This window comes from Microchirus variegatus, assembly GCF_963457635.1.
Source record: "Microchirus variegatus genome assembly, chromosome: 17".
Taxonomy (NCBI): domain Eukaryota; kingdom Metazoa; phylum Chordata; class Actinopteri; order Pleuronectiformes; family Soleidae; genus Microchirus; species Microchirus variegatus.
Window position 1 is genome coordinate 14,698,973 of NC_139818.1, and position 14,104 is coordinate 14,713,076.

Here is a 14,104-nt window from a genome sequence, read left to right on the forward strand (position 1 = left end):
AGGCTTTTGGGTGTCATTTAAGTGGGCTTTGCGGTGGCGGCGACGGATGCGGCGCATCGGCGGACCGGAATCACTTGGGTCTGACGCCGCTGCACCAGATAAGATGCGGATCTGCTGATCGATGACCATAATGATCATGTCCAGAGCCTCATCTAACATCCCCAGGCCGAGGCCGTGAGTAACGCTGTCAAAGGCGCCACTGTTGACCGGGTCCTTGAAACATTTTCTCATATCCTCAAGGTGGTTCCTGAGGGGGAAAAAGAAGAAGGTGTTGTTTATCTTTTGTTTAAAGAAAAAGCCATGGTGCCATGGTACATTGAGTTCATGCAGTACATACTTAGTTTCAATAATTTTGGACCAGTGTTGGACTGTGTTTATCTCTGGGATGAGCTGTTTAGCCATGTTGCCGTAGTCAATGTAGTCGTTGGCAAAATCTTTCATATCCTCACACAAAGCCTTGGTGTCACCTGAAGGAATACACACACAAAAACACTTAGTAGTCTTACAGTGTAACAATGCCATGTTCTCACATTTAAATGCATCTCTCCTCACACTGACACACACATATCTGTCACCTTCAGTGAGCTTGGAGAACGAGGAAGATACAGAGGTAGTTGTGCTCGGTGTGAGGCCGAGGACATTCAGGGACTCCTGTAATGTTTTCTTGCTGGCTGGACCTCGGCTGACCCGAGTGTACGCCGCCAAAGAGCGCAGTGACATTTTCTCTGGGGCCTGCAGGCGCCGCTTAATTTCATCATATGAGATTAGATACTTCCCTGAGAGTAGAGCAAACAAAAGAAAAGGTCACATCATCTGCAAAATGTGGCTTTGTGGCTTTGATTTAACACCTGACAACTTACGAGCCTTGGATCCTTTCATGTTGGGATCCAGGAGGGACGACACCTCGGCGAAGGGCAACTGGGTCCTAGACACTGCGTTTGTGCTTGAGTTTGGTGGCAGCTCCTGATTCTGAGGCACATCCTTATCCTGGATAGGTGCAGAAACCTGCATCTGGGGTGGGATGTGAGGCTGCATGTTGTGCATTTCTACCTGGTTCTGATCTAGTAGAGCCTGGTCCTGTAGTTGAGGTAAGACCAGTGTGCCGTCAGATAAACCCTGCAGATCTATGCCCCCTTGTACTACACTACCAGCTTGGTCTGAAGAAACCTGAAAGATGCCCATAACTGGTTTCACCACCGTGAAGAGCATGTTCCCCTGGGCATCCAGACCCACCACCCTTGCCGATGGTTCCATGTCTTTGCTGAAATTGTACCTTTCTTGCTGATGGATGAGGCTCCAGAGGCTGTAATTATCAGATCTGGTTGCCTCAAGTGCCCATGTAGTGTTACTGTATACCCTTCTCTTTTTAAAAAAGGTCTGATTTAAGCTTCTTATAGTGGGAGGTAAACTGAGACCTTGCTACAGTGCAGGTAAAACCTCCCACATTGAAACAGTTCAAAGTTTCACTTTCTTTTCACAAAGCTTTAACCAGTCATGCCAACAACACAGAAGAAGATTCACTCTGAAAGGAAAACAAATGAGAAAAAGTGCAGTTAGTGACCAAACTACGATCCATTTTAATCTTAATAAACGACCCTTTAAATATTCAAAACTATGTGATAATCAAAACTCTTCTCACTTATTCATCCTGAAATACTAAATACCTTGAGGTGCAATATTTTTAAAACCCAAAATGCGTGTTTAAATACCAATTTAGATTAAATACTGTCCTGACTTACACATCATATTAGACACAGAAGAAGAAATAAAAAACCTGCACACACAGTAATCATTTAAAATGTTTGGATGAAAATGAGAATTATGTGAAAATGTCCCTCTAATATCATATGCAAATTCAGTCAAAATAATCACATCAATTAGATGATAACTCAAAATCATTAAGCCCAATAATAATATATTAAAGACAAGTAGAGGAAAGCAAAACTCACTAAAAACTTTTTTTTAAATAAATAATAAAAAAAAAAAAAACTTGTCTGCAATTACATAATGTAAACATAAATGATGAGGTAAAGGTATTTTAGATATACTTCAGAAATATATGTTCATGCATTTTGACTTCAACATATCAAATGGATATTTTATTAATATATAGTGTAAAACAACCAGTATATAGTAATATAGTATATATTACGACAGTATGTCTTTATAATCAGATGTATTCACTGTCTCGCAGGGTAAGGTAAGACATTGTGAGTGATGCTGCAGGTCAAAGAGTCACAGTGTTGTTGTCTTCTTTTCTGAATAAACTCCCATATTAACAAATAGGACTAAAGTAATACATAACTCAGCGGTGGAAAGAATACTGACACTGTAAGCTGCTGTGTTACCTCCATGGAATTATCTCAGTGGAAAATTCGCACTTTTCCAAACAGTTACAAAGACGAACACACATCATGGCTGCCAGAGGGTTGCCTTTGAAAACCGAAAGGCCTTTAGCGTTTCACGGAACGAGAGAAAACTCTGGCGTCAGACTGCGGTTCCGGACGGAACAACAGGTCCAACCATTATCTCTGGTCGAAATGCAACTGGTGTCGGCTCTCCCACACTCACCGGGTTGCCTTGTGGAGTTTCCTAAAAAGACACTGATCCTGGAACGGTCGGCGTCGACGCCAGCGACATTTTCCCTCCTTCTCTGTTGCTGCTTCGGCAGGTTGCAAATCAGCTGTACGTGAAGAACGAGAGCCGTAATCCCGCCGCTCATTGGTCCATTTATATGTCAATCACCTTACTGCTGCTTTGTCATTGGACAAGAGTCGAGCAGAGCAGGCCAACTTCCGGTCTGGGCGTTTTCAAAATACATGTCATGAAGTCCTTCCATAGCGTAGTAGTATTCTCTGTTTCATGCTTTGAAAAACAGCAATCCTACATTTTGCATTAAAGTGTGATTATTCTTTTTTTTTTTGGTAGGTGGTTGATTCACTTGCCAAACAGCTCAAGATAATCACAACAACATCTAAATGTACAATTACCATACAGATTAATAGAGAAAGTGCTTTTTTAAAATGTTTTTTAGATCATTTAATTGGTTTTGCATGTAATGCTGCCGTGTTTATTTGCTGCTATAACCATTCAGACTCTAGCAAAACACTCATTTGTGCGTTTATAAAGAAAGCTGCTTTATTTTAAGAAAAATGCCCTTAGATAAATTCTACTATTAAATTAAATTGACTCAACTGACAGGAGTTATCAATGCTATACTCCAACTCTCATTTTCTCTTTTGTTGACCTCTTGATATGTCAATCTAACAAGTTGTTGATGTGGTTAACTAACTGGCCACTGTGCAACATCTTTTTTAGAACACTGCATTAAGATTAGCAGTGAACGCAAGAGTGTACAGCTCACAAACAAAATCAGTGCACTATATTTATACTAGTATATGTGAGGTCCATGTTCAAAGATGTTACCGTAGTAAAAACGACAATCTTTAAACCTCAGTTTGCATAAACAATGTTATACATGTCTTGTTTTAATTTATGGGTACAAATAAAAAAAATATACAAAATAAAGCATAGAAAGTTGTAAATATGAACAATGTCAACAACAACAACATACAGTAAAAGAAAAGGCAACAGTTAAACAGTTTGTTAAAAATACATACAGCTACTGTGGAAAAAGCCTGTACTATACAGTGCATCTACACAAACAAGCACAAAACTTTTAACAACAGTCAGACTTGAGTCAGAAAAGGCATAGACCTGTAGAAGTGCACAACATTAAGATAATCTTTTTTTCCCCCTTCAAATATCATTGTGTCAACAATCTTACTACGAGAAACATTGATACTGAATTGAACTTTTTGACAGTAGGCCTATGCTTATTGCACAGTTTTTACATTGCCATTATTGTAATATCCTCAGATTTTTATTACACTTTATCTAATTATGGTGACACAATGTAGGATTTGCTCTTGGGTGCCCCCCACAGTTGGTAAACAGTATAGTTTATTACAAATGTTAATATATAAAAATATATGCCGCGGCAGTGAATAGTTCCACCTGTATAGTTTTGTTGTTTTGTTTGTTTCCTTGTTGGAGCAAGGGGAGGGGGGGTGGGGGGGTTTGGGCTGTGACATGCGGTAAAGTAGAATGTTGTAGTTCTTTTTGTGGCCTGGACCTGATACCAGAAGTCACATTGTGCCAATCGAGGCATTATTTGAAGGTTGAAATTCTACATTGTGCCACTTTAAATCTGTGTTTTTCACTTGATGCAAATTTAAATCAATCCCTCATTAGCTTGGTGACTCTGTTTGTGGCCTTCATAACAAGTACTGAACACTACCAAACTATATATACTCATAAAGCACAAACATTTGTACAGAGTTGCATTCATATTGAGCTTGACACCACCATGGCTCGACAATAACACATACAGCACTTCAACAGCAAGCTAGGGTGGAAACACTGGACAGAACAGAACATGCACCGTATGTCTAGCAATCTTTGGCATCTGTAGGTTTGTAGGTTACAGAGCCGGTCAGCGCCAATTCTCAGTGTCCACGGTAAAGCACAGTGGAGACCTGTGTGGATGTATCTAGCTTGTGTCTGCTGGATCTCCATCATACTGTCTCACAATCTTGCCTGGTGTCAGTCACTGAGCGCTTAGCTGTTCATTTCAATCAGCCACAGGAGGGATGACGGTGCTCCCCTCCAGGCTGGGCTGGTCTGGATGTTAGTGCTGGTGTTGAGGATGACTGCAGGTGAAGGCTCAGTATCTCCGCGTGCGCTGGCCTGCAGTACCTGTGGTGGTGATGTAGAGCAGGGGCTGAGGCTGCCGCAGATGGGGGCCTCGCTTCAGGTTGTTCATGTGGACAGTAGATGACTCTGCATTTGAGCCTGTGAAGAAAAAGGCAACAGCAAAGACAGAGATCAATAAAAAATAAAGGTCAGTGAAAAGGAGTGAGACCCTGCTTTCATAGTCACAGTAGTCTACCTGTTTGCTGGCCAGCGTGGGGAGCCCGAACTTTAGAGAGAGGAGGAACCCCTCTGTACAGGGGACGCAGCATGGGGGCCTGGGGATGACCATTAATGTGGAGGTGAGGGTCTGATGTGCTGTCCAGAGGGCGAAACCTCTGAGGTATCATTGTCTTGGTTTGAGGAAGCTGCAAGTGAAATGAAAAAATATGTAATAGTGTCAAAGACATACAATCCACATGGAACAAACAATATACACAGTGCTCAGACACAATCAATCAATTGGACTTTATTTATTTAGCATCTTTCATAAGAAGCAATGCAACTCAAAGTGCTTCACGTGTTAAAAACAAAACAAGGAACATCCCTACCAACTCATACAATTGAAATGTAGGAGAAAGAAAAACAGAAATGAGGAATTGAAGAAGGGAGGAAACGCTTATATATAACCCAGCAATTAGCCATGAGATAAACACCGACGAGTAAAATACTAATGAAGGTCCAAAACCATTCTTAGTTATCCTCATAAGTATAAGATTTGATAATTGAAAGTGCAAGCTAAAATAAAATGATTATAGTGGAAAATCCTGGTGGATGACACCAGCCATGAATCCCATTGGTGTCTACTCATACAGCACATGCTGTGCTTTATCCTCTATTTCCCTCTAAATGGGAACAGAGTTTACAAAACATACATCATGCTCTATTGAAGAAGACCTGATACGAGCAATTGAGACCTAGTGAGAAGTAGGCTCATTTCCCCATGGACCATTCAAATTGAATTCTTTTTTTCGACTATCAGAGTCGCCCCCCCTGGTGGCATCATACTTCATGGGCTACACTTTTGCACTTTAACTCAAAAAAATACATCCATTTTTATGTTCAGTCTTTGGTTATATCACTCAGGAAAAGGGGGGAAAACATTACAACCTGCTGCATTTATTCAGGTAGATAATAATAAGCTGATACATGAGCTTAAAGGCTGGTTGCTATTTGTCTTTGTATTGTAAAATCAATACAGCTTACACAAGTCAATCAGTATTCTGTGTAGAGGTAGTCCAACATATTATTATTGTAATTCTATAGAGCAAACACAATACTCACTGCTTGACCTGTGACCTCGAAAGAGCGTGAGCGCCTCTTCTTGCGGCGAGCCTCAAAGTCCACTTCTCTGGGCGTTTGGTTCTTGGCGGCGATCTGGCGGTTGCGAGGGCGTGTCCAGGTCACGTGCTGACCTGGTCCCTCCCCAGTGCTGCTGGACAGGTTATCATCTGAGGTGGCGTGTCTGAGCTCGGGGCTAGGTTGTCTGCCCTGTTGAGTGGGCAAACCTTTAGGGGGCGCCTCGCTTAATGAAAGGCTGCTTTTCTGCTTTTTGGGGTCCAGGGGAGAAGGAGGAGGTGGTAAACGCAAGGCATCCAACTCCAGGGCTTTAGAGCGACGGCGGGCTGCTTTTGCGACTATGTTCTGGACACCCTTTAAGATCTGCTGCCGCTCTGTGAGACACAAGAACAAGTTTGTTGTTTTATTTCACTCAACACATTTGATTTTCTCATTTCACAACATTATCTAAAAACCTGCCTGAGTAGAATCTCATCCATTCATCATCATTCATTTAAAGAATATAGAGTACACTACAGAGCTGCAACAGCAACCAAAAATGTGCACAAGAAGTTTTGAAAACCATTCACAGTGCAACCATCTTTTTAGTTTTATCTATTTATTAGTCTGATTTATGTGATGTGTATTTTTTATTTTTTATTTTCTTTATTTAACACTTAAAAACAATCTGTTGAAAATAGGGGATGATTGTCTATCTATTATATCAATTTGGCCAAGGGAGAGGAGTTTCTTGTGGGATGATGAACATTCAAATAAAAATTCAAAAAAGCAAAATCTCCTGAATGTTAAGGTTAAAACTGCATTTAAACAGCAGTATGGACAAATTACATTAAAAAAAATGAAATGAACATGTTACCGTTCCGTGACAGAGGGATGTCAGCACTGGCCTCGCTGCTCTCAGGTGATGAGTCCAGGTGGCTGCTGACACTGTGGCTGAGGTGGCTGTAGCTCAGAGAACTCTCAGGAGCCAGTGGCTGCAGCTGCAGATACGAGATGCAGAATGCCACATCATCATCATCCCTTATTCTCACTCAAATGTGTGTGTTTTTATAATTAAATGAAGTCTGAATGGGACATTTGTAGTCCTGATTTCATTACTCTTCTTACTTCATCTCATTACCTCTTTTCTCTTATTTTGTAAATGAAAAAAGAATCCTTAGAACACTTCAGGTCAAAACTAAACTTGTTTACTCTGAGGCATAATGGTTCCAAGAACAAGAGCAAATTTGATTTTAAAAAGGTTGTTTATTATTATGAGTCACACCTAAAATGTTGAGAAACAAATAACACAGAGGTAATATTATTTAAAGCCTGGGGGAACAGTTGCTATTCTCATTCTCGTGATTTGAAATTGTCAACATAGTGAACAAAAACTCTGAATGCAAGAGCTGAAGAGTGAGTGAGAGAGTTTGTGATGGGCATCCTTTTTTTCATGGAGCTGCGTGGGTTGAAATTAAAAAGGTAACCCATATTGAAATATCTGTGTGATTAATGCAAACAGGAACCTGAGCAGCACCTGACAAGAAAGAATGAATTCACTGCATGAAAAATCTCTCAGGGGTAGTTGTTGAAATGGAACGAACAAAACTGTCTATTAGAAATGTCCTCACCTCTCTGTTGCCTTTCCCATTAATGTGGATGGGAGGTGGCGTCATTACAGCTGGGTTTTTTATCTGCCTTGCTTGAGGGCTGCTCTTAAAAATCCTGTTATTGTCCCTGGAAAAGGGAACAAAAAGGGAACACATAAGAACCCCAAATGTACTTCTTTATTTTAAATTCTACATTGCTTTAAAGTTCTGGTATAAATTCTGATGTTATACTTACAGCTCAGGCTCAGGCAAAATGGGAGGCAAGGTGTGTCTTCGAATTTTGGCTTGTCCTCGTCTGTTATCAAGGCACATGTTGCGTACACTCTCTTGGTCTGAGTCCATATCCTGCGCGTTGTCGCGACTATGACTGGGCAGAGCGATCTTGGGGAGAGAGCCCTCCTTCAAAATAGGAACATTTATTATTATCACAAGGAGTTGGCCTTTATGTCACCTTATTAATATCACAGAGCCATTCTCTTACATCGATTTGTTGCACTGGACTTACCTTGATCAAGTGTCTGGTGGTCACCTTATCCAGGGCCATGGCTCTGTCCAGCTTCCTCTCATCCAACTCCCTCATGTAAATACCATAGAGCTCCTGGAGGTGAGGGGGAACCAGCAGACTGTGGTCTAGAAACACAAAAACACATATAATTCAGTAAACATGAAACCCAGCCACTTGGGGGGCCACATCCAGTGTAGTCGGAGTACTGGTCCTAAGCCTGGATAAATGGGGAGGGATGTCAAATCAAATATGCGGATCACTGTAAACAAGGCCACCATATCAGAGGCCCAGGTTACGACCGCCATCTATTATTATTATTATTATGTTGGCCTATTGTCCGACAGTTGAAGCCCAGTTAAGGAAACAAGTGCAGATTAAAGAAACTTGAACCATTAAATGTTTGGTATATAGCAAAATCAATTCAAAGATATGGTGTTATGTTGTGAGCAACCCCACATTTCCTTGTCTCTCCATCTAAAAAGTGAACTACTTAGTCAAATAGCTATTGGTGGTGAGATTAATTAATATTAATTTCAAGGGTTTCAAGACTCCACTGTAGTTGAATTTCCGAAAAACCTGGAATTCTTTAATTGATCGATTGTGGGACTTCTGACAGACTCACCATCGATGAACTGTCTCTGCTGCTGAATTATCTCATCACACAGGTGTCTGTGCTGCTCGAAGCGCTGCACCACAAAGTTTTTCTGGCGGATGACGTTGTCCTTGAGCAGTGCGTGGGACTGCATCTCTGCATTTTCAATCTCCAGCTCGTGGACCTTGCAGAGGAGGCCCAGCACTTCTCGCTGCTCCTCGGAGCTCACCCGTCGAGGCAGCAGCTCCTCTAAGCGTCGGGCGCGATTTCGAAGCTCCAGAAACCTTCGTTCGAGCAATGTCTTAATGGGAAGAACGACAGAATCTTATCAGATTTCATATGATCAAACATGACATACATCTGTAATCTTTCCCAATTATTTTCAAGAGGAAAACTAATTCTACCTTTTGCTTCAGGATCCTTTTCTGTTCAGCCATGAGAGTGACCAAATGTTCCCTGGCACTTGCCACCTCCTGGGTCTCTGAGCTGTCAGGAGGAGACTCTGGGGAGTCAGAATCCTTCTCACTTTCATCCTTATTGACACTTTCCTTTCTTCTTTCTGCACGCCACTTCCTCCTGCGCCGACTTCTCTCCTGCTCCCAGCTAGGAGAAAACAAGAAATCACAAACCAACATCATCATCTGAAAACAGTCAAAGATTAAGGTCTAAACTTTAGTTTTCATTGACTTCAAGAGGAAGCAGAACACTCTATGACATTAATGTTTGACACTGACTCTGAAATGGTCAGCAGGTGTTTGGAGGTGTCAATCTGGATCTCCATGTTGCTGTTTTCTAGCTCCATCAAGCTCTTCCTGATGTCCATCTGCTGGCGGAAGGCATCCAGGAGATGCTCCCTCAACTGATCCATTTCTGCCTGACTCTGACTGGAGTGGGCCTGAACTTCAGCTAAGAGTGGAAAAAGATGATGAGAGAAGAGGAGGACACATTATGAAGTGTACACATATCAGAAAGTCCACAGGGAGGCAGAGTGGACAAGACTTTACCCTGGACATTGCGGATGTCAGCCCGGTCTGAGTTGACCTGGCGGCTCGCCTGATCTGCAATCTTTTTCTTTAGCCGCTGGATCTCACAGCGCAGGTCTGAGATGATGTTTGTGTACTGAACAATATGGTATGACACATTTATCTGGTTCTTCTTCACCTGAAGCACAATGATAAATGAGACAAATTTACATACGCCTCAGAATTTGCCTTTAACTCCTCATAAAACTGCATGTGCAGAGGAGAATCTCAAACATGCATTCTGAGCTCACCCGTGTTCGAATGCTTTTGGCACGATCAGCATACGTCAGTGTGTTACGAGACTCCTCAAAAGCCATAGAGGCGGGGCTAATATGGGCTATCATGACAGTTCGGCTGTTCCCACCCAATGAGTCCTGTCAAACACAGACGGCAGAGGGAGGAAAAATTAATACAAGAACTTAAACAAATAAATATGAATAATAAAACAGTTAAAGTACAAACTTGGTTTAATATAAATTCTGAAATTGCCATACCTTCAGAAGGCGAGTCAGCTTGCTGTCTCGATAGTTGACATACTTGTTGCCATTTTTGTCACTCAGGGCATTGATGCAGTTACCCAGGGCCAGGAGGGAGCGGTTGATGTGGGCTCCCTCTTTCAACCGCTGACCTCTGTTCTGAGTCTAAGAGAAACATTCAGTAGATAGAGGTGAGGGAGGAAAAACTGAGCTGTTTCAAGTATTTTTGGGACATTTTGTGCTTTAAGAGATACGAGGAAATTAGACAAGAGAGTGATCCTCTGAATAATAAAGCTGCTCGTTGAATAATATGAACTCCAACATTACTCAGAGAAAGAGAGAGTATGCATTATCCACTGCCACTAGATGTCACACTAGCATCTCAAAACAGATGCCTCATTGGCTCCCTCCTTCCTTCATATTCTCAGTCACATGTGACCTGTGCAACTGGTGAAAGCGACCACTAAACACAACTGAATTAACTCAAGAGAGCCACAGGATTGGTGCTCTGTCAGTGTCCCAGCATCCACGTGAGGAAAAATTTGTTTAAATCTTGTAGATATAACCTTAAAGGTTTGAAACCATATTTTATGAGACACGCCTGAAAAAAAATGTTCCCTCTTGCCCTCAAGTAACAAACAACTCTCTGATGTGCTCATTTCTGAACAGAAGCCATAATATGAGCCATTCATCAATCGTTTCCACAGTAAATAAATGTGCTGCTCTAGTAGTGCACAAAGAACGGGCCGTGCTAATATGGACAACTGACAAAAGAAGATTACACCTAAAAACAACTGAATTTAACAACTTTGCTGTAAGTATTGACTATGCTGATGTGACACCAGCATAAGGTGAATAACATGAGAATGGGTGTGCAGGAAAGGTTATTGATTTGAAAATCATGAAACTGCGTCAATATTCTCTCTCTAATTATGTTGAGCAGGCCAAGATCTGGTTATGTGCATGTATGGTTGTCTTTGAATGTTCCAACTGCTCTTACAATCTGGCTCCTATTGGACGGTTCTAAGAATGGGCATTTCAAGAAAGAATGCTATTTGAATATTTGACAGGATCATTCATCACATACTCAAATAATACCCCCAGAGGAAAAGAGCGAGTGAATATAATGTACGGTTCACAGTATGTTAAACTATGGAGACCAGCTAATGAGATGCATTCAAAGACCCTGGTAAATCTCCTCACTTCTGTAGGATCTGCAGTGTGTTCATATTAGAAGAGCAAAATGCATTCAAGAAACCTCTTAAATTTGATTATCCTTCAAATACACATACAGTAATAGATGCAACTCAAATTTGTTATATTATAAGTATAAATTATAAGTATTGTGCTCATCCCTCAATGATAACAGCTATCACACTGGTGTGTATTCCACGTTCAGCACTTTAACATCTATTTTCCTCTAAATCACATCTTATTATCGTATTTATATACTGTAATTGAGTATAAGTTGTCATATGACAAGAAATAGAAATACCATTTTGTCAAAAGGTTAGTGTATAACTCTATGAATCCTCTGTCTGTTGCTACAACTCAATGCCAAACATCCTGAGTGAGAAGGCTACAGTAAGAGGCTACATACGCACCAACACACTTACAAAGCAGATCATTGTAGTTCCAAGGCTACACATGTGTAATTAATCTAGCAGCAAAAAATGAGCAGTGTTAGTCAAGGACACATTGGCCCAGTCTTGAATATGGAGATCACAAACAAAATTAGAAGCAGCCACATGCCACATGAACTCACACACACACCAAATAACTCCACACCCATTTAACTATCAACTAAACACTATATTTACCATTGAAACACCTCCTGATGAAATACATACACATACACACACCTGTGCTGCTCGTTCTGAGCCGGCAAGGTCGATCATGAAGAGGCGTGCAAAGCGGACCTCCTGCAGGACTTCTCGAGAGCGGCTCTGCTGCTTTACAGCCACCTGTAGCACAGCGTGGGAGCGAGATGATGTCTGATTGGCAGCTGTGGGCTCCTGGGTGCGCTGTTTGTTTCCCTTCATCAGCAATTCCATGATCTGACAACATACAGGCAGAGCTCAGTTGTGTGTTCCTGTTGCCATAGATGAAATCTGAATGTTTTGATTAAAATAAATGAGCCATGTTGTGCCGGGTTAGGTAGCTTGTCTCACCTCCTGGGCATTGATGGTAGACACCTCAGTAATGCCAGCCACCTGAATCTCCCCCTTTGAGTCTTCTCTCAAGTCCAAAAAGCCAGAGGAGGGGTTCAGGAGGTCACGGATCATCTCATTGTAGATCTGCAAAGCAGACAGAAATATTTTTAGCATACTGACCTCCTCAAGTCACGTTCTTTATTATAAACCTGAATCAACTGGAAAGATGCACAGGCTTTTGGGTCTCCTGAACCCACCTAAACCAGGTGCACAAAATATCAACTGCTGTATTTTCTCCCACGTCATTTAGAAACCACAGCTTGATGGATTGCAGGCTGTCATGAAGCCAACGTCAGTACTCTTCTTTCACACTGTTATTGAAGGTATTGCAAACGCCCCCTTGACCTACATAAAAGTGGGAAGTGACATCCTGGAAAGTGATCATTGGTTGACAAACCACTGAGCAGTGTTATTTCTTATTTACCATTAGAGAAGTGGATGCTTTACCTTTTTTCTGTATTTTTTAATTGCCGGTGAAATCTACTGATGAAGACTATGAATTACCAATACTAAGTAAGTAATACTATGCAAACTATCAAGACAATTGATATGTGATCCATAGAGGAAGAGAGGAATGTTGGTGTGTGTGTAGGATACATGTACTGGTAATAATTGTCGAGATACTTCACTCAAATAAACTATTATTGATAATCTTATATCTTATATACATCTACGATCTACGTGCATTTAGGTGGCTTACAATAACTGAGGTGTTTTTGTAAAAGTCTGTACAGTGTGTATCCATTTGCATTCACTGTACACGTGTCCTTGCATGTGTTTTAGAGATTACATGTGTGAAAGAAAGTGCAAGAAAACACATCAATGTGTGCACATCACACAGCCAGGCTGTAAAAAAGACATTTAACCTCTTTGTCGTTGCTCAGTGAAAACAGCAAACACACCAACGTCACACATGGCCACGTGTCAGGATTCATCCAGAGAGGTTTTAATACAGGTCAGACAACATCAGGACTCCATGACTGGTGTTTTAATGGGGACATTTTCACTTCCACCCACTTACTCAAGAGCTAAGCTTCAATAAAATTGTCAATCACGAAACATAATGAACATAATGACAGCCTGGCAGTGAAAAAAAAAACACAAAATGTAATTGCAATGTCTGATGCAGCCTCCCCCCCCTCACCCAACAGACAAAATTTGCAACCAGCAATCATTTCTTTCCCTTTAATTTCCTTCTATTTTCTCTTTCTCTCTCTGCCATTGTCTCTCACTGCCTTTCCTGACATTGCGAACATTTCTGAATTAATATGACTCATTCCTCTTTATCGTGAACACATCGTTCCCTGGGAGCAAAACTATGACGGACAAATCATTCACTTAAAAATCATAAAAGGAGTCAGAAGCAGTTAATTTCCGCGCTTCCTGTGATTCAGTGTTCCCCGCTGTGTGCTAAAAAAAAAAGAGTGCTACAGATTCAGTAAAAAGAGAAAGCTTGATGAGACATTTTAAACGTTTTTGGTTGAGTCAAGAAGACGTACACACACACACACACACACAAAACCTTGACCAGCAAATACTAAAGTAACACAAGTTAGCAGTTCAGTTGCTGTTAGAGACAAGTGATACAATGGAGTTAGCTCATTTGACTCGGATAGCAGATCCATTAAAGGCTTTGTTATTAAAGACAGTGTGAGC

The 14,104-nt window shown here is 41.2% G+C and overlaps 1 protein-coding gene across 1 annotated transcript in view; it reads right to left on the minus strand.

The window, feature by feature from the left end:
• Positions 1-4,632: 4,632 nt before the first annotated feature.
• Positions 4,633-14,104, minus strand: part of kif19 (kinesin family member 19) — a 28,762-nt gene continuing 19,290 nt past the window's right edge. Inside the window, exons 6-20 of the mRNA XM_083903993.1 lie at positions 12,407-12,532; positions 12,098-12,292; positions 10,254-10,400; positions 10,011-10,133; positions 9,742-9,898; positions 9,472-9,643; positions 9,142-9,340; positions 8,768-9,038; positions 8,146-8,270; positions 7,876-8,039; positions 7,662-7,767; positions 6,908-7,031; positions 6,037-6,425; positions 4,952-5,120; positions 4,633-4,854 (exon numbers count right to left, since the gene is read on the minus strand). Of these exons, the coding sequence (XP_083760119.1) occupies positions 4,727-4,854; positions 4,952-5,120; positions 6,037-6,425; positions 6,908-7,031; positions 7,662-7,767; positions 7,876-8,039; positions 8,146-8,270; positions 8,768-9,038; positions 9,142-9,340; positions 9,472-9,643; positions 9,742-9,898; positions 10,011-10,133; positions 10,254-10,400; positions 12,098-12,292; positions 12,407-12,532 (2,595 nt within the window). The 3' untranslated portion in view covers positions 4,633-4,726. The remainder of the gene's footprint in view (positions 4,855-4,951; positions 5,121-6,036; positions 6,426-6,907; positions 7,032-7,661; positions 7,768-7,875; positions 8,040-8,145; positions 8,271-8,767; positions 9,039-9,141; positions 9,341-9,471; positions 9,644-9,741; positions 9,899-10,010; positions 10,134-10,253; positions 10,401-12,097; positions 12,293-12,406; positions 12,533-14,104) is intronic.